At 38.0% G+C, this 20426-nt stretch overlaps 2 protein-coding genes across 3 annotated transcripts in view; one reads left to right on the top strand and one right to left on the bottom strand.

Annotated features, from left to right (window-relative positions):
• Positions 1–1135: 1135 nt before the first annotated feature.
• On the top strand, positions 1136–4834 carry cdkn2a/b (cyclin-dependent kinase inhibitor 2A/B (p15, inhibits CDK4)). The gene is made up of 2 exons (XM_030138581.1): positions 1136–1535; positions 3786–4834. Exons 1-2 carry the CDS (start codon positions 1413–1415, stop codon positions 4035–4037), a joined length of 375 nt encoding a protein of 124 aa, XP_029994441.1. The 5' UTR covers positions 1136–1412; the 3' UTR covers positions 4038–4834.
• Positions 4835–5690: 856 nt separating this feature from the next.
• mtap (methylthioadenosine phosphorylase) overlaps positions 5691–20426 on the bottom strand; it is a 32475-nt gene continuing 17739 nt past the window's right edge. For both annotated transcript variants that reach the window (XM_030146886.1, XM_030146878.1), the window contains exons 5-8: positions 19514–19616; positions 16493–16732; positions 7236–7358; positions 5691–6530 (exon numbers count right to left, since the gene is read on the bottom strand). In XM_030146886.1, the coding sequence (XP_030002746.1) occupies positions 6492–6530; positions 7236–7358; positions 16493–16732; positions 19514–19616 (505 nt within the window). In that variant the 3' untranslated portion in view covers positions 5691–6491. The remainder of the gene's footprint in view (positions 6531–7235; positions 7359–16492; positions 16733–19513; positions 19617–20426) is intronic.

The raw sequence follows: 20426 nt of genomic DNA, 5'->3' as shown, positions 1-20426 counted from the left end.
CTGGAATCCAGGCAACGAAAACCTGGATTTGTGTCAGGTAACGTTAATTTATGCTGTATTCTTGTGTAAAATCATACCTTAAATTATATATCATTTTGGCTAACGTTACTTCTTAGTAAAGCTCTTAATGTTAGCATCTGTCATTTAGTTCTATATTTCATAACTGAAAAGTTTTTGTCTTCAATTGTGTGATTCTGAACCTTGTGTTCTACATAATTTGTAAACTAGCTTAAACTGAGGCTAACCTAGTTTTCCAAATAAGGGGGTACTCTAGCACAAAGCTGTTGTAGCTGTGTTGTATCAAGTATTTGATGTTAACTCTACTTAAATATCCACAGTACCAGTAGATCATCCATTCACTTGGGTCAATACTAAGGGCTCAACTCCAGTAAATCAGTAGTGAACTGTGAGCACTACTGCTGGGCCTTTACCTTGGCAATCACCGCCAAGAAAATACATCTTCACTGACATAAAACCTCCAAAACAATAGTATGTTGAATTAAAGCACTCACCAGCTGTAGTCCTCTAATTAACGATGACAAGGATGTCAACAACTCTTCAGCTTTTGTATGCTTTCAGCCTTTGCATTGGGTATTTTCCCGGCGTTGAAATCAGGTTCATATAAATGTCAGGATAGGTGATTTCCGGCCACATATCAATGTTCATAGACCACTTCCGCATGTTGTTTGGTAGCTTGTATGGATCCATGTCGAGTCCAATTGTCTTTAATTTCATGTTATATTCCACATTTTTCCTGGTTTCGCAGTAGTTACTGCTATGCTCCGCCATGTTGAGCCGGTTTGTTTTTGCCACTCGGTCTGACTTAGAGGGGCGTGGCCCAAGGGGGAAGTGACGTATGTGCATTGCCTGTGACCACTATGCATGAAAGGGTTAAATGAATTGTGTAGTTATCCTTCCCTTTGTAACTTTGCACATCAACCGTTTTTGCTTCTTGTATTTTATTCTCGTATTTGTCTGGAGATGCACATTTTTCAACTTCACTTCCAAGAGCAACACGGAGAAACAAGACTGAGAGCAGCGCGTGTCAGCTGTCAAAACTAGTCGATGTTGCGCATGCGCACGGACGTACCACTGCAGCAAGGAAAGACGTCATCCATTCAAAACAGAGGCAAGCCCAGACATACACACATCACAGACCGGCGGACGGACATGCACGGATCGGCTATCCCTGACACACAACCGGAGCCCCGGACACAACAACGAGCCGGGGACCGCTGAACACACCCACACACACACATATACACATATACACACACATATACACACACACCGACGACCGACCGTGGACATCTACCGCGCGCTCCATGGCGTGTTTCTGAGCCGAGTTTTGTTCCTCACGTAGGCATCTTCAGCTGGATACCTGTCACGGCGATTTATCATTTTAGGACACCATGCCTCTGGAGGATGACCTAACCACGGCGGCAGCCAACGGGGACACGGCACGCGTGGAGTCTCTGCTCCAGACCGGGGCGCAGGTTAACGGGCTGAACCGCTTCGGACGGACCGCTGTGCAGGTCGGTTCCACAGATGCGCCTTTTCTGTCCCACGGACGGACACCAAACACTGCATTTAAGAGTCGGAAAAATCCCCACAGCTTTGTTTTTAATAACGCAGAAGTGACGGCGTGTGTGTGTGTGTGCGCAGTCAGGATACGTGGACGCGCACACGGGCACGACAAATTTAGTCCAGTTTTTTTTTTTACCCGAGAAAAATAAGCCGAGTTCTTACGAAGGTCGTTGTTTTAGTTAATTTATAATCTGACCAAATAAAATTGAAAGTCAGAAAGGCCTCACACAGTCATATGCTGATGGGAAATTGAATGAGGTTAGTAGTTGCGTACTTGTACTTGTATTGTTTTGAGTGTGGGTTAAAGTACAATATTCCTCTTAAATGCGTCACCCAAAATCTATAATTCAGATTCAGAAAACTTTATTTGTTTCCGGCACATATGAGCAGCATACGTATAAAAACAAGGCACTTATTAAAAAAAGATCTAAATAGAAAAAGTGTAGATAGTGTAATGTAAACAGGAGTTATACAGTTATTAGACCACCACCTTGTTTTCTTCAATTTCATGTTCATTTTAATGCCTGGTACAACTAAAGGTACATTTCTTTGGACAAATATAATGAAAACAAAAAAAAAAAAAAATAGCTCATAAGAGTTTAATTTCAGAGCTGATATCTAGTCATTTTCCATGTTCTTTTTTTAAATAATAGCCAAAATCATTTCAGTTCTTACATCAGTATCCAGGGCATTGTACTGACAAAAACAGTGCTTTTAGGAATTCCATGTTTTCTTTTCTGTCTGTTTTAGTCACATGATACACATAAGAGCAGCATTCGTATAAAAACAGGGCACTTATTAAAAAAGATCTAAATAGAAAAAGTGTAGACAGTGTAATGTAAACAGGAGTTATACAGTTATTAGACCACCACCTTGTTTTCTTCAATTTCATGTTCATTTTAATGCCTGGTACAACTAAAGGTACATTTGTTTTGGACTAATATAATGATAACAACAAAAAATAGCTCATAAGAGTTTAATTTCAGAGATGATATCTTGTCATTTTCCATGTTTTTTTTTTTATAAAAACCAAAATCATTTCAGTTCTTACATTAGTATCTATAGCATTGTACTGACAAAAACAGTGGTTTTAGGAATTCCATGTTTTCTTTTCTATCTGTTTTAGTCACATGATACACATAAGAGCAGCATTCGTATAAAAACAGGACACTTATTAACAAAAGATCTAAATAGAAAAAGTGTAGATAGTGTAATGTAAACAGGAGTTATACAGTTATTAGACCACCCCTTTGTTTTCTTCAATTTCATGTTCATTTTAATGCCTGGTACAACTAAAGGTACATTTCTTTGGACAAATATAATGATAACAACAAAAAATATCTCATAAGCATCAAGTCATTTTCCATGTTCTTTTGTTAAATAATAACCAAAATCGTTTCAGTTCTTACATCAGTATCTATGGCATTGTACTGACAAAAACAGTGCTTTTAGGAATTCCATGTTTTCTTTTCTATCTGTTTTAGTCACATGATACACATAAGAGTTAGTACTTGATTGCATAACCATTGTTTTTGATGACTTTTGATGGTCTAATAATTTTTTCCACGACTATATATGAGGCTTACATTTACAGTTATAGTTATTGTAGAGGTAGTAATGGGTGATAAATAATAATAATAATATATAAAACAATCCTCCGAAACAAAAACTAAATCATATGGCTATATATCAGTAAATCCAACTCCTATATAGTTTAATTTTATTTTTTCAGGCCTGTTCAGATAGATTCGTCCTAAAAGCTGTATTTATAATGTGAATGGTTATGGTTTGTTGTTATTAGTCTACCTATGATTTAACAGAGTTTTCTATAGCCAAGTTAATAGTATAGTTTCATTTATGATTCCCTTTGAGCTGAATGAATAGAAACTATATTTATAAAGCCTGCGGGTGTGCAAGTCACTTTGGTATTTGGTATCAGTTTTGAGTTGCGTTGTTAGAATAAAAATTGATCAGACTTAGAACAGTACCAGGAGGTGGTCATTCCTCTGTTTCCACTCAAAAGTATTAAAAGTCAATTATTTTACAGCTGATAAAACATGTGTAGTAAAAATGATAAGGCTCCGTTCATTGTGTTAGAGTTGAAATAAAGCCAAAGTTCAAGTGACTCTTTTTTTTTTTTTTTTTAAATATCTTCCACTGTGACGGGCTCTAACTCGGGGCTATATATTTCCCTGAAGGTGATGATGATGGGGAGTTCATCGGTGGCTCAGGTGTTACTGAAGCACGGAGCGGATCCCAACGTGGCGGACCCACGCACCGGGTCCACACCGCTGCACGACGCGGCCAGGACGGGCTTCTTGGACACGGTGCGTCTGCTGGTGGAGTACACGGCCGACCCGGAGGCCACGGACAATACAAACTGTCGGCCTGTGGATGTGGCCAAAGACAATGGTCACGCAGATGTGGTGGCTTTTCTGGAGTCTCTGTGAAATACACTGTCAGTGATTTTTTTTTTTTTTTTTTTCTCCCATGCTGCTTGTGTTGAGTTGGAACTATGCTGAATGGGGCCTGACGGGGCCTGCAGCATACATGCGTTAAGTAGGTTATTTTTCCCATTTGTATGGTTATTTATTTGTCTGGTTTTGCTGAATTGCTATCATAATTATTTGAAAAAAATCAAGAATGAAAATATGCCTATGACAGATTAGATGATTTACCTTAAATGTTATTAGATCGACATATCACTGTTTGTTTTTGGTTAGAAAAAGTTTTTTTTTATTTTTGTGCCTAAAATATTCCTTTGGGATATTTTACTTGCTCTTTGGTATTTTTCTATATCTGCTTGAGGCTGTTTAAGGTAGGATAATGCAGCTCTTTTTTTTTTTTTTTTTGCCATAACCTGAAACTGCCAATTTTTTAATGTAATAATTTCTTTAAACCAAAATAACTCAAAAGTCGTTCAAGTATGTTTCTTATGAATGCACTATTCCAGAAGCATAAGGGGCTACATTTCCTGTCTATAAGTGATATTCAGATTTGGGATAGATTTTGCACTTTAATATATATAGATTAATTTTAATTCTGAAGTTTGGAACCAAAGTAAAAGCAATAAATTTAAGTAAGTGTCTGGTACATGAGAATAAAAAAAAATGATAAGCCGAAATGTATTTGAAGTGTGGATTCAGTTGGATGTTGGAGAATATCAAACCGTGCATTTTTGCGGAACTTTTTGTTGAATCCTACTGTTTTTGTTTTTTTTTCCCCTGACGGATAAAGGACAAATATTCTTTCATAAATGTGAGGATATATAGAGGAAAGTTTCTTACATATATTTACTGTTTTTTTTTAATTATGTGCATTGTCTAAGCGGATATAAAGAACAAAAAGAGGTTTAATAGAAACTGCTGGATACATCTACGTCTTTAATATGAAAATTAAGGTTTCTGTAAAACTATTGTTAGTGTATATTCGCAAAAATAAATAAATGCGCTCACTCAACATCAACGGCGCCTATAAAATAAGAAATTAAGATTTTGTCATTTTCCAAACCGCTTAGAAATTAAAATAAAAACATGCAAAATAATAATTAACACTGTGAGCGCATACTATATCATACCACTGTCAATGCCCCTCAGTCGTGTCCTCAAACGCACCATCTCGCAATGTTTGAAAAAAAAAAAAAAAAAAAAAACACCAACTCCTACATCCGCCTTAAAACTGCACAGTCATGAAAATTTGTATTTGCATATATTTTTTCCAAAATGCACAACAGATAAAAAGTATCAAACTGTAATAAGACTATAAAGTAGATTTTTTTTCATAGGAGCAGACTTAGTAGCTTTAAAACTAGATCTTAATGTTAGTAAAGTGCAGTTTTTTATTTTTTGAAATGGAGTTTTCAGTCTGTAAACTTGTTAGAACATCATAATGGGAAACTGGTTTCATTTCAGCCATGTGTAAGCCTATGCAACGGCACAAACCCTAAATAAATTCAACCAAACTTCCTCCCTCTGCAAACATTACACACAATACCAGTTATATGATCATTCCAATACATTTATTTCACTGGTCCACATTTTTTTAAAGATACATTTTACTAACAACTTTCTCCTTAGTCCCTTGAAATTTCCAAAAAAAAAAAAAAAAATCTATACAAGTAGGTGTTATATTTTAAAGCAGTCTTTATTATGTTCAATATGGTTTTCATATTGTTGACAGTCCACAAATAGGATACCAAATATTTTTCTTTTATTCTCAATAAATTCATGAGCAGCAAATGCAACTAACATCAATCTAATCTGTTAATTGTAGTAGAGAAGGCCCAAAAATATTACAAAATGCCAACTTCAATGGATGAGGGTAAACTTTACACTATATTAAAACATCTAACACTGGTGTGCTTTTATGAACCACAATAAAATGTTAGTAAATCGTTTATGGTAAATAGTATCATGGTAAACAGGTTGACGTAAGTGAAAGTGAAACAAACAAAAAAATTAAAAAAAAAAAAAAAAACACCACTTGAAATGACAAAGTAAAATTGCTGAAACTGTGTTTAGTTTGTGTACTTTACATAAGAAATGACTTTTGCTAAAGACATCAGTTAGAAGGCAGTACCAGTCTTAATGTGACACATATCATTCATAAACATCTTTAAAGGTGCTTTAAAGAAAAACATTCACAGCTTATAGAAAGTCTTATTTCACAAGCTAAAAACTATTAATCCACAAAGACAGGTTTTACATTTTTTGTTCATCTGCTCTTCATTTTTCCAGAGAAAAAGGTCGTTCTGTAAGTATTCTGTGTGTGTGAGAGAAAAATATTGAAACTGGATGTGAAGTTAGAATCCGATGAGAGGCACTTTCGTCTTTCTTTTTCATTGATGACAAATCCAAAGTCTGTCGGCGTTGGTGGTGACTCCTTTTGTCAAAACAAGTTGTCATTTAATGTTTCGGTAACATTACTGAAGACTGGGCCATTGACTGGAAAAAGAAGCAAAAAAAAAAAAGAAGGATTTTAGGGATTGATGTAACACAGAAATAATAAAATTACAATAAAAAATAATAACAAATAGCTTTTAATAGTCTTTTCTATTGTTAGATAAAAAGTAATGTAAGTGCATAGAAATTTAACCTCTGAAACAACTTAAAAGGAGAACATACTTTAATAATGCAAAAACAATATCAATATTAACTATAGAAATTGAAAATGAGGAAATAAATTCAAGTATAATCAATTTAATTAAATATATTACTGAAGGAATCACAGATATTGCAACATCTATGGTGGTGTTTTTATTTTCCAAGACTTTTTAAACATTAATTTCAGGTTAAATCTTCTTTTTTTTGTGATAAGCTGCAAAATAAAAGTCAATTAAACCCTGACGGTCTGCAGGTGAAGATAACCATCACCGTTTACTTAACGCTCTCAAACAACAGTGCACTGGCTTTGTAAACACAACATGGCCGCTGTGGTGAGAATAACGTTCTCAACATGCGGCCGTTTTTAGAGATGCCACGCTCCAGATGGTTTCATTATTCGGTTTATAGCGTTAAGGAGGTGGTTCCATGTGGCTGAAGGCTTTAAAATAAATGAGATATCACTCCTGAAGGTGAACAGACTTTCTTTCACAACTTCTCCAATGAGCTAACAGATGGAAATGAATCATTACAATGCTGACAACTTACTTTCAAAGATGTTATTGTTTGATTCCAGTCCATCTGACTAATCTGGGGTATTGCAGTGAGTAGGATACTGCTTGCTTTGTTGGCGTTTTCCTTCATCGTCTTCAGCACATTGTCAACACAGACCTACGGCACAGGAAGAAACACAGCTGGTGTGTTAGAGCCATGCACGTTTCACTTCCTTTAAGTCTTATTATGACTTTTTATTGACCACAAATGTGTCTTGTCATCTGTCTTTAGTGTTGCTAAAGGTGTATGTATGTTGTACAGCAGGGGTGTCAAACTCATTTTCATTCGAGTGGGCTAGACCAGTACATTTTTATTTATTTATTTATTTATTTATTTATGTTGGTTAAAAATTACGATGGACGGTTACCAAAAACCCTCAAAGGGTTTAACAAGTGTCAACCCTACAGAGTTCAATGATTATTTACAACTGCAATTAAAAATATTTTTAAAAAAAACATATTTGCAAGTTGCACAAAAGTACATTTTCAAGAAATATAATTCCACAATACACCGAGCTTAGAAATGTATTGGAAAATTACAATCACTCAGGAGCAGAGTTTTCACAGCTTTTTTAAACTGAATTTGAGGAAGCTCCGTAAGAAGAGTTTGGCCGATTACTCCATATTTTGGGTTGTCTGTACAGAACACTGAACTGAGCCTGACTGCTACGAGCAAAGGGCGCTCTAATAAGACGGATACTGCCAGTTGAATACTTGTGGATTTCAGTGTCAATATTATTGAAATGTTGAGGTAGTAGCTCTTTAACAGAGCTATAAACAAATTGCCCAATTTGGAAATGATTAACTTGGTAAACATTAAGCACACCCGCTTCAGCAAACAGGGGCTGAGAGGGGTGTCTACGATCTGCACAGAATATTATTGTCAAAGCTCGCTTCTGAAGATGAACAATAGACTCCAGTTTAGTTTTAAGGGTGCTGGCCCAAGCAATATTACAGTAATTAACCCTTTCATGCACAGAGGTCACTCCAGTGGACAGCTATTCTACAGCTGTTCTCTTGTATATTCATGAGTTTTATTGTTTTAGTTCCATATCAGCCAACACAGTGGACACTATACATCATCCCATACAGGGCATTTCATACCATTACTGTAACTATGCTGTTCTTGATAAACCTAATCTGCAGTGACGCATGTTTTAGTGTAAATCAACAAACAAAATAAGTTTTTTTTTTGCATATTATCTTCATGAAATGAATAATAACTAGTATTAGAGTATGTTAAAATGTGGGAAAACATCTGATTAGCAGCATTAAAAATGTTTTTATTGCATACTTTTCCATATCACTTTCTGATATTAGGTTTTAAAAACATGTTTCTTTGCTTGAAAAATTAAATGCATGGGGTCCGGCTGAGTGGACAGTTTTGTAACTCCTTAAAAAAAAAAAAAAAAACTAAATCGCATGGTTTTTTCATGCCTAAAGAGCAATAAAAACACACAAATATTGTGACCAAGGTTCTCATAATTGCATGAAAGGGTTAATATAAGGATATATCATTGCATAATAAAACATAACTGCCACATTTGTATTAATCATAATCTTATAATCAAAATAATAGCATGATAACCTATAATATAATGACAACTCCAAACCTTTCTCTATGTTTTAGTGCAAAAAATGTAGAATTTCTGAAAATGTTTAAATGCGCAAACTATTCTTTCACAAAAATTGTGAATAACCTGAAAAACCTGAAATTTCTTAAGAAAAATAAGTTCAATTTTAACAATATGATGCCTCAACTTATCATTTTCACATGTGCATTACAACTTACAGATCACAGTGAATCTATAAATACAGAAAACATTTAGTGACAGGCAGAATATTGTTCGAATTTTGGAGTTTGGAACTAAAATGAGTTTGACCCCCTTGACTGCTAATATCTTCAGTGTAATATTTGCACTTCGCAAAGTCATGCCGTGAGCCGGATTGGAATCCTTGGAGGGCCGGTTTTGGCATGTTTGCCACCCATGTTGTGCAGAATTGTACAAGAACGCATCAACAGAAGGTAGACAATATCCTGTGAAAGTTCGAGCTGTTATTGCGAAGGAATGAACATCAGATGACTTTGGAAGTTTCAGTTTAAAGAGATTATATGGGGGTTATCAAAGACATAAAGCTGCACTAGTCGGTGTAATACCTGCATAGTAAATGATTCATAAGATTTACGATCAATCAAAACTCTAACAGCACGAAGGAAAAACAACTCTGCGCTTACTGTGATTACAAGTGTGAATGCAGTACATTACGTGTTCAACAAATGATAAATATAACTGATAGTACAAAGCCATCTCTAAATCTGCCCCTGCATGACTGTGAAAAAAAGTAAGTAAGAAGCTGACGAGAAGTGAAGCAGGGAAGGACATAAAGTAAACCCATACTAGTCTCTCTATTTGGTCACACTTTATGACCCAAACACCTACCCAAAGGAAAAAAAAGAACCCCAGTGTCAGTTTTAAGTGTACACTATATTTAGAATACTTTTTTTTGTTTTGTTTTTCTTGCAGTCACACAAACCTTTACTGTAAAAACTCAACCCCTTTAGCTCTCCTTAAACCTATGAACAATATACACCTTGTACTACTGTGTGACTTTCCCGTCATAATGTTACTTCAGATTAAACTCCATAAACAAATGAGCCACATTTCACATAAGCGCTGAGGTGAAGAGATGTTTCTTATTTCATCTATCAGCCTCTGTATACCAGTGTTAGTATTCTGCCACATGGCGATATCATTTTAGAATTACAATCATATTAGAGGAGTGATATTTAGCTTTTTTAAATGGAATTACGCATTTTAAAACATTTCCCTGTGGTTTGGGTCTGAATTCTTCATTAATTCAACTCCACAGGTCCATCTTCAACCCTATTTCTGAGTAATGACACCAGAAAGGTCGTTTTGAGCGCTGGCCCTTTAAATGCAAAGGAGCCACTTCACGCCCCACCCCCTCCAGGTTGTTGGCTATGCTGCTCTGTCCCGTTCAACCAGCAGATAAACAGTTTAGGTAATCAGCTCAAAGTTTGGACATATTTTCAGTATGGACTACAACTGCTGCTGCTGATAAACTATAATGGCGTACTCGGAGAAATGTTCGTCGAAAATCTTGACCTTATACAGGGTGGGGAAGCAAAATTTACAATATTTTGAGGTACGGATTGAAAGACAGTGTATGACCAGTTAGTTTATTGAAAGTCATGAGAATTTAAATCTTCAAACCATATTTTACTGCATTTCTAACGGTCTTGTTGTCTACCTCAAGTTCAATTGCCATTTTTCTCATGGATTTGATTGGATCCTTTAGGATTTTGGATTTGAGAGCTTTAATAAAAGCTCTGGTATGTTTTTTGTTGCTTCCTCCACTTCCAGACTTTCTCGTAATAGTTTTGCTCATTGTCATTCTCTTCTGTACATTATAAACAGTCTTTATGGACACTCCAACTATTTTTGAAATCTCCTTTGGTGTGATGAGTGCATTCAGCAAATCACACACTCTTTGACGTTTGCTTTCCTGATTACTCATATGGGCAAAAGTTTCTGAAAAGGTATGGATAATAATGTTAGGTATGATTATGACATCAATATATGTTTGGTTTCAAAACAATTGACGTAGTGCCTGCTGAGAAAAAACAACTAAATGTTCATTGTAAATTTTGCTTCCCCACCCCGTACGTACAAACATTGTGAAGTAACTACACTGAACAAAAATATAAACGCACCACTTTTGTTTTTGCTCCCATTTGTCATGAGCTGAACTCAAAGATCTAAAACTTTTTCTGTGTACACACAAGGTTTATTTCTCTCAAATATTGTTCACAAATCTGTCAAAATTTGTGTTAGTGAACACTTCTTCTTTGCTGAGATAATCCATCCACCTCACAGGTGTGGCATATCAAGATGCTGATTAGACAGCATGATTTTTGCACAGGTGTGCCTTAGGCTGGCCACAATAAAAGGCCACTCCAAAATGTGCAGTTTTATCACACAGCACAATACCACAGATGTCACAAGTTTTGAGGGAATATGCAATTGGCATGCTGACTTCAGGAATGTCCACCAGAGCTTCTGCCTGTGAATTGAATGTTCATTTCTCTACCATAAGCCATCTCCAAAGCTGTTTCAGAGGATTCATGAAGAAGACTGTGCGAGGAAAATGGTGGTCACACCAAATACTGACTGGTTTTCTGACCCCCCCTGGACCACCCAATACAGTAAAACTGCACATTTTAGAGTGGCCTTTTATTGTGGCCAGCCTAAGTCACACCTGTGCAATAATCCTGCTGTCTAATCAGCATCTTGATCTGCCACACCTGTGAGGTGGATGGATTATCTCAGCAAAGGACAAAGGAGAAGTGCTCACTAACACAGATTTAGACAAATTTATGAACAATATTTGAGAGAAAAAGGCCTTTTGTGTTCATAGAAAAAGTTTTAGATCTTTGAGTTCAGCTCATGAAAAATGGGAGCAAAAACAAAAGTGGTGCGTTTATATTTTTGTTCAGTGTAGTTACAGACGTAACAAATTAAACAGGAATTAAAACGGGTTGTAGAAATCCACTTGATTTTTGCCAAAATGAATATAAAGATAGGTTTACAGCACCTGGAGGGTTCAAATTCAAACTTTTTGAACTATTAAGGTCCAAATACACAAATATAAAGACACAAATATAAAGACTAATAAAAGTCGGTTTTGGAAAATAGGACCCCTTTAAAAGGAAGGTGTAAATCACATTAGTGCTTATTTATTTACAGCAGCTGCACAAAAAAGCAATATTCATGTGCACAATTACATGATATTATCAAGTAGATAATTGTTACTTTGCCAAATGTGTTGTGTACAGTATAGTCACTTACAGAATTATGTCCAGCCTGTGCTTGTGTTTACCTCCCCTGACCTTCATTAACCCTTTCCATGAGTTCTGTGTTTTCATGTCAGACTCAGTAACTGGGTTAATGTTTTTGTGGTGTTTGCCAGGATGAAGACGGCGAAGCTGATGACTCAGAGTGACTCAACCTCCTCTGGCAGGGCTTCCACCGGAGGCTGGCAAGGCAAAGCTACTGGGGAGAGGAGGGGGGGTGGGGGGTGGGAGGATAAGAAGAGTGGGAGGCCAGGAGGTTGTATGCGGCTGGGAGGGAGAAGAGAGCGGGGGCGGAAGGATGTGGCGAGCGTTCTGCAACAGGAGGGGGAAGAGGTCAGCTGCAGGAACTCGGAAGTGGAGTTGTGAGTTGGGCTGGATCAGTGACAAAAAAGCCAAAATCTCACCCACGCAGTGTATCGACTGCATTATGAGTGTCTGATAGATAGGACGTCGCCCGGAAGACATAAGAGCACAGACACTCTGCGGTTTGTGTGTGTACGACGCACAGATGGTTGAAACCTCTAGAGAACTCAAAGTGAACCTGTACTGGTCATGCTTATGATATTAATTGTCCTTCGTGTATTATTTCTAAGCAAGAGAGGCACAAATTCAGTTAAAAAAAAAAAAAAAAAAAAATCGCCATAAATGCATCACACTGGACCTTTTTATTATGTGAATTATGCGTGTGGGCAGAGCCTATGGGGAGCAGCCACTGCCGGCCGGAAGTGACGTACCTGTCGTTGATTATGGTTGACAGAGTACAAGTGACCAAACAGCAGTCAGTGAGGTAGATTAAGTGGAAAACAGGCGCTTGTGCAGCGATAGGATTAGCACTCCGCCATTGTCCTAGAGACACGACCCAGCGCTGGCCTGTAATGTGTCATCTTAGACTGGTGTCTGCTGCATGGGGTCAGTGACCAGCCCATCACAGCCCAGGTAATCGGACAATAAAATGAGCTTTTGTCACTACCGGTGCTGGAACAGCCTGTGAAGGAGGCAACATGTCGCTGACCATGACTGACTGACAGAGCAGTGACTTAGTACTCGCACGTACTTGGCAACGGGCTATAGCGTAAGTTACTGGATGGAACAGCTGGTATTATACGTGACATTTTGAGATAGCTAGCAATGGAAATTCACTACATTCATTCATTCATTTTCTGAACCCGCTTTATCCTCACTAGGGTCACGGGGGTCGCCTGGAGCCTATCCCAGCTACATAGGGGCGAAGGCGGGGTACACCCTGGACAAGTCGCCAGTTCGTCGCAGGGCGAAATTCACTACAAGTACCCTTTAATATATTAACAAAAGCCTTTGTCATAACTTAACACAGTGGTTTCCAACTTTTTTTGGCTCGTGACCCCATTTTAACATCACAAATTTCTGGCAACCCCAGACATTCAAAACAGAGACTTTTTTTGTCCAAAATTTATTTGTTTTTGATCATGTAATAGTTTGCTACACTATGTTGCAAATAAACGTTAATTTTAGACGACATTTAGTCTATATAATGTATATTATTAAAGATGGAGGCAGAAAAGCCAGGTGTAGATTATTGCACAAAGTGAGGATTTTATTCCTTGGTCAGGATATGTACAGTCAGTCCAGCTTGGATTTACAAGGCTGACAATTAATACTGAGCAAACAAGAACTCAAACTATGAATTATGAAAGAGCTGCAGTGTCTGAAACTGGCACCAATAAACATTTGAAAGATAAACAGTACCACAGTGCTTCAGTTTCAGCTTCAGAGTTTGTCATGTCTTTTATGTATTGGGATTGTCTCTGTCAACTCACCATCTATTTTTTATTAGTAAGTTTTAGTTTTGTTTTGTTTTTTTTGTTTTGTTTTTTTTTATCAATTACTAGAAATTTCAGGTGACCTCATTTGAATTACAGGCGACCCTACATGGGATCCCGACCCCAGGGTTGAAAAATACTGATTTAAGAGTTTCTATGATTTACCAACTTAAAGGAGCTATATGTAAGAATTATGTTCCAAGGCCCTGAATGTCACCAGACATTAAGGAATCATGTTCATTTCAAATACTGATATCACTGACAATAGTAGTCCAGCCAGAATATTCACATTTGAAAAGCTAAGTGTCAGCCCACAAGTAATGTTTATGTTGTCAGTTTGTGTTTTGGTCTGATGCTCCACCCATCACCGATCTCCCAATCACGAAGTCAGTAGCGTTTCAGCATCCAGGATACCAGTTCCCCTTGAGCTGCAGCTGGAACATTTCTCATCACAAATGTCTGACGTTACTAAACCTAAAAGGCCTCTCATTATTCCCAAATATGTTGTTACAAAGTGAGAAACAAAACAAGGATATGTATAGGAGATGCTTTTGAAACATGGAGACAGCTGAAAGCAGAGAAGGATTTGAGGACCGACGCCAGCTCTCCCATGGTCTCCTGGAGCTCGGGCCTGCGGTCTCACCAGCCGGTAAGAGCCCGGGTGTAGGACTAGTCGCTTGCCATTGTCGCTCCTTGTAGTAGACACTCATGCTGGATCTGGCAACCCCTAGTGTGGGGGGAGGGGGAGGGGATACCACGCTCTACAGTATTTTGAATGTGACTGCAGTACCATTTTTGGCCACAATCCTACATACGACTACTTAAAGTACTTGTACTCCAGTACTGCATGCTCAAGTCATAACAGATAAAGTACAAAGAGGTATTTATAAAGAGGTAAATTTACAGCAAATATCATCTTCAATCCTTGCATCCTTGGTTCAGATAAAATTCTACAAAAAATACAACCAATGGCCCTGTACCTAACTGGCATGTTCTATCAAGCATCAAGAACAAGTTGAGTTTGTGAGGTTGTCAGGTTCTGCCACAACAGAGTCCTTGTGGTCTTGATGCAGGAGCTCAATCTCCCAATAGAAGCGGGTCGCACTTTCACTGGAGGATAACTCAACTAACTAAATGAAAGTCCATATATGACTTCCTATCACTGCTCAATAGTAACTATAGTGATGTCTAGAACTATTTCCATGTTATAATCCATCAAAATATGGACCATTGTAAGAAAAGGCAAAATTTTAATATTTCAAAAATCCGTAAAAATTAAAAAATCTAAATTTCAAAAAAAAAAAAAAAAACTGTGAACAAACTTTTTAGACATTGTCCCAAGGAAGCTACATCTAAAATTTTAAATGAATCCGGCCAGTAGTTTCAACGGAGAAGGTGTTTGAAGACAGTGCTAATGAAGACGACGACAAAACGCCAGACACAGTACCTTCACAATAGCTCAGGGCCCATCAGCCGATGAGGTAAAAACGGAAGAGGGAAGATAATCATTTTTCTAAGGGGTTTCCGAATTGCTCAAAGTTGCCAGATGAGTTGGAATCTACTGATGACTAACACCAGCTATACATCAATGAATTATGAACACCAATCAATCACAAACATCACTGTTAAAATGAAATCATAAGACTTGATGGAGTTGGTACGTTCCTGTTATCTAGATCATTCATGAGATAATGTTCAAAACGCTCAGTCAAAGCTGCCTTAACTCTGTCGTTTTTCCATCCTCCCAGCGAAATCTAACCAATTTCATCAAAAGTTTCTAGGCCCGATAGAAAACTGATAGATGCACTCTTTCCAGTACTAAACAGGCAGTAGGAAACTATTATAAATCAAATGGGAGTGTGTAGGTTGATGATGCTGAATACACAGTGGTTTAGTCGTGAATGTATGAGTTTACTCTGCTCTGTTTTGATCCTCTCGCGGTTAAACTATTAAAGTTTAGCGTCCCCACCCAGTTACATTTTACTTTTACCAGTATGTTTTTTTTAACTTTGTAGTTAAGAGCTACACACAAAAACAAAAAAAGACCAAAAAAACAAAACACAAACTTCAAAATGAAACTTGATGCAGACCTGCAATTGACAACCCTGTAAGATTTGCAGTTTTTCCATAATATTCTGACAAACTCTATGACGCAATAGGCCTTATGAGAGAACATACTGTATTTGTATTCACACCTGAACTTTTACTTTTTTTTAGCATGATGCGCTTGCACAAGTATGTCACATCAGATTCAGAAAATGGTGAAAACTTCAGAAAATTGTGTAAATGTCTGCATAAATTTGCCACCAGCTGTACCAAACAGAATATAAACAGCAAAAAAAATTGTAGAATAAGGCCAGAAAAATGTTATTGCTATGGGTGGTGGTAGACAAGTGTACGGTAGACATAAAGGTCTAACATTTAAAATAAAAACAATCGCACCGTATCGTTATCATTTACTTGCCTTTAAAAAGAAAAACACATGAGTCAGGATGTGATGTTACCCACAATGCATCGCCAGTCCTCAGACCCCAAAGCAATGAGATGATTCATTAGGACCCCCAGCCTGCTACTCACCGCCTCTTCATGCTCCTTCCAACAGTCGTAGTCTGTTGCCATGGCAATACTGGCGTAGCACAAGCCGGCCTCCTTGGCGAGCACCACCTCTGGCACCGTGGTCATATTGATGACATCAGCGCCCCACTGACGGAACATCAGGCTCTCTGCTCGTGAGGAAAAGCGGGGCCCTTCGATCGACACCATGGCCCCTCTGACGTGGCACTTGACCCCCAGGCTGCGGGCCACCTCCACCAAAACCTGCACCGGGACAGAGACACATTTACTCTGTCCGTGAAAGCAACCAGAGCGACGGGGACTGTCCACATGAGTAAAAAGACTGATTATGTCATGGAGTAAAGTAGTAGTAAATGAACAAGTGAAAAACTAAGTGGACCTGAAACCTAAAAAAAACCTAAGTGGCTCACTGATACCCTGCCTACCCAGGGATTCATTTTGAGTCTTAACATTCAATCTTTTCAAAAATTTGTAAAATAAAAAAAAATTTAAAAATGATGTTCAGCCATCAAACTGTGCACACCTCTCCTAAGGCCTGATTTACTAAAGGTTTGCATGTGTAAAAACATATGCAAACTTGACTGCGCACACAAAAACACATTGAAGCTTATCTGCTAACAGGACACACCAAGGTTTGCATCTCTCAAATGGGCAAAAATAGCTTCTGCAACCAATTTAGCATGTTTGTCTTGATGAATATGCAATACTGGCGTTTTTGCCAGAATGCACAAAATTATTGGGCAGAGTAGATGCAAATATTTATTTAGCATGCAGAATGTGATTTACCAAACCCAAAACTGATTGTGGTGGCTGATTTTGCGTCCACATTTAGCGTAACTGAAAGGCAGGTTTTAACTGGCATAGCTTCACACAAAATGGGCTGCAGTTGTTGTGGCGAGGACGCGGCAACAACCAAAGGCAACGAAGAGAACAAGGCTGAATCCCAATTCACCCCTTGGCCCCTCCCCCTTACCCCTACCCCTGTGTTTTGCACGTACACGTGAAGGGGTAGTGTTGTCCCGATTCTCAAATAGATGAAGGGGAAAGGCTAAGGCGGAGGGCTGTATAGCCCTTGAAACGGAGATTTTCCAGGACCACAGTATGAACGGAGGGGTAGGAGAAATGTCCCATAATTCAGTTCAAATCATTGGCAAGATGGAGGTAAACACAGCCAAAAAGTGCAGCAGTGTGATGAAGAAACACACAAATGTACATATTTCCTCATTAACAACAATCATTTGATCGACCGTTTAATGCCGTTTCAATGTGTTACAGATCACATTTCTGCATTTTATAGTTGATAGTCGCAAAAAGATGACCAAAGCCCATGGAACAGAGATGGTTACAGCTACTGACGGCATGGTGAATTCTTTCAGAAGCAAAGTTTTCAGATCTGTTAATAGTGGTATCGATGACTGCTGATGATGTAACAGGTCTCAAAGGGTTGTCCCATTTTATAGGGGAATGTTTCAACCCTTACTTCTTGTATCTCCGTTTCAAGGGGTAGTGTCAAGTGCAAGGGCCAAGGGGTAGGGGTACGGGGGCGGACTAAGGGGTGAATTGGGATTGGGCCCCAATCTGTTCCATTCGTCAGCATTTTTGGAATGACAGAGAGTCTATTAAAAAAAAAGAAAGACGGAAAAAATAATTGAGACCTATGGACTACCCACAATGCCATTTTACAACTTCTAGGTGAACTAGGGGATGATTTGGGGCCAGTCATAAGGAGGAGTCATGCAATACCTGCGATGATAAAACTCCTCATAACGTTACATTTGCTTGCGTCTGGATCATTCAAGCGCACTGTTGCCGTTAGTGCTGGTGTATCCCAGAGCAGTTTGTACAGCATACTGTCTCCATGACAACAACCAGTAGCGCACGCAAAATCCTCATGTAAATAGGACGGTCTCCAAGACTTTGCACCTGTTGTCATTTGCGCAGGTAATCTTAGTTGATCACCTGTGACATGCAAATCAATAGCACACACATTTTTTAGTGCGAGCAAGCAAATTTGCACCCATTATTTGCGATCTTAGTAAATCAGGCCCCTAGTGTTTAAGAACGTGTTCAATTTGAAAAGAATCAGCTGAATAGTGTACGAATAATGGGACAAAAGCCTCGGACAGATGGAAGGACAGATAGAATTCCTGGTATATCTACACTGAGCAAAAATACAAACGCCCCATGTGACACTTTACATTTTTTATATCATTAGGTGTTGCACAATATATTAAATCACACAGTTTATTTTGTTGATCAATGTGGTACAGATTACTGTGTGTTCGAACATGATAGTGGTGTCTGGCATTCAGGGACATTCATGTGGACACTGTGGAGGCCAGCTGATAGAAATCACCACTCAGTATCTAATGTGTCCACCATTGGCTTCAAGTAGAGCGACACATCGTTTTCTCATCAAGTTGATAAGGTTGTCAACTGTGGCCTGTGGAACGTTATTCCACTCCTCTTCAAAGACATCATGTCTGCATCAAGTATGTCAATGACATGTACCTTCATGATTTACATCTGTTGTCATAGTGACATCTGATGAAATGTGACATTTTGAGGTGTCCTTTTATTGTGCCCAGGATAAGGAGTGTCTGAGGACTGTTAACGCTGTTTGAGCAGCGTCTGGACATGACACACCTGTGTTCTGGGTGGAATCACTGGATCACTGAACAAGTGCTCACTGGCAGAGATGGACATTAAGTTTTTTCACAATTCAAGAGAATTAATATTGTTTTACAATTATATGAGACATCATGAGCTCATTGGGCCATGTGTTTCACATTACACAAATACTGTACATGGGACATTTATATTTTTTGTTCAGTGTATATGGTGGGGGTATAATAATAAGAATGAAACACCACCTCACACCTCCCCTTAGGCTGTGTGGATCTACTAAGTCAAATGTTTTTCCCCAAAACAAAACTCATTTTTGACAACAAGAGTAATAAGAAAATACTTTCATGCTACAGTGAATAATTGAGATACTGTAGATTCACACATTTCTGGACTCACTTCTCTGGTTCTGTTGCAGAAAGGTTCAGCCATGGGGATGTGACACACTCCTGGAGGACTGGTGTGACGCCCATCGTACAAAGTCTGAGCTCTCTTTGTTGTCCTGACAAAAGCAAGCAGTACATTAACTGATAATGTGACCATAAAAGAGCCATTATAAGCCACCGTTCAATGCAGAATAGAATAGAATAGAATAGAATAGAATAGAATAGAATAGCCTTCATCATCACTGTGTGTACAATGAAATTAGGAGTGCTACTCCAGTCAGTGCAAACAATATGAATAAAATAAAAATACGCCAGAAAACAAGAATAGAGCAATTATAAAATTAACAAAAGAAAACTACAAGTAAAATAAGAAAATAGAATATAAAATTTAACAAAAGTAAACTAAAAGCAGAATAATAAATAGCCATAAAATATGAATAGATAACATTTACAATACTAACAGTGTATTAACATAATAAATGAATCATGACTTAGCACGATTTGGTTTGTGTATCTCAAATCTGAGAAAAACATATTAACAAATTCCTAGTTTTCCACTTTATCTGTTCCTGATGGACGACAACAAAAGTGAAAGTGAAAGAAAAAAGAAAAGAAAAAGAACCAGTCAGACCACAGAAGGAAAATGGTGGCCTTTTAAAACCTGTTGAAGGGAAAATCATCACGAATAGAAGAACTAAACACAAGCCAAGGAACGCAAAAGTCAAACAGCCTGTGTCACAACTATTCATCTAAATGGCATTTTAGGAATTTCACAGGGTAATCATACTTTAGCTAAGAATGGTTTATGTAGTTTAATTGTTGTCAGTAATCTATTCACACCGATCCAGGGGTCTGCAGATAAAATCAGTACTCTGCGCCCCCGCCTCTGCTCTCAGGAGGAAGTTTAAAACTGGATTACACTGTCC

Source organism: Sphaeramia orbicularis, chromosome 1, assembly GCF_902148855.1.
Source record: "Sphaeramia orbicularis chromosome 1, fSphaOr1.1, whole genome shotgun sequence".
NCBI classification, from domain to species: Eukaryota; Metazoa; Chordata; class Actinopteri; order Kurtiformes; family Apogonidae; genus Sphaeramia; species Sphaeramia orbicularis.
Note: the sequence above shows the minus strand (reverse complement) of the source record. Positions and strands in the feature narration are given on the sequence as shown.

What these genes read in the sequence shown, in the direction of transcription:
- cdkn2a/b (XM_030138581.1), top strand. Translation starts at nt 1,413, where the DNA reads ATGCCTCTGGAGGATGACCTAACCACGGCGGCAGCCAACGGGGACACG. An exon ending in TCGGACGGACCGCTGTGCAG is followed by an intron (nt 1,536 to 3,785) that starts GTCGGTTCCACA and finishes ATTTCCCTGAAG; the next exon opens with GTGATGATGATGGGGAGTTC.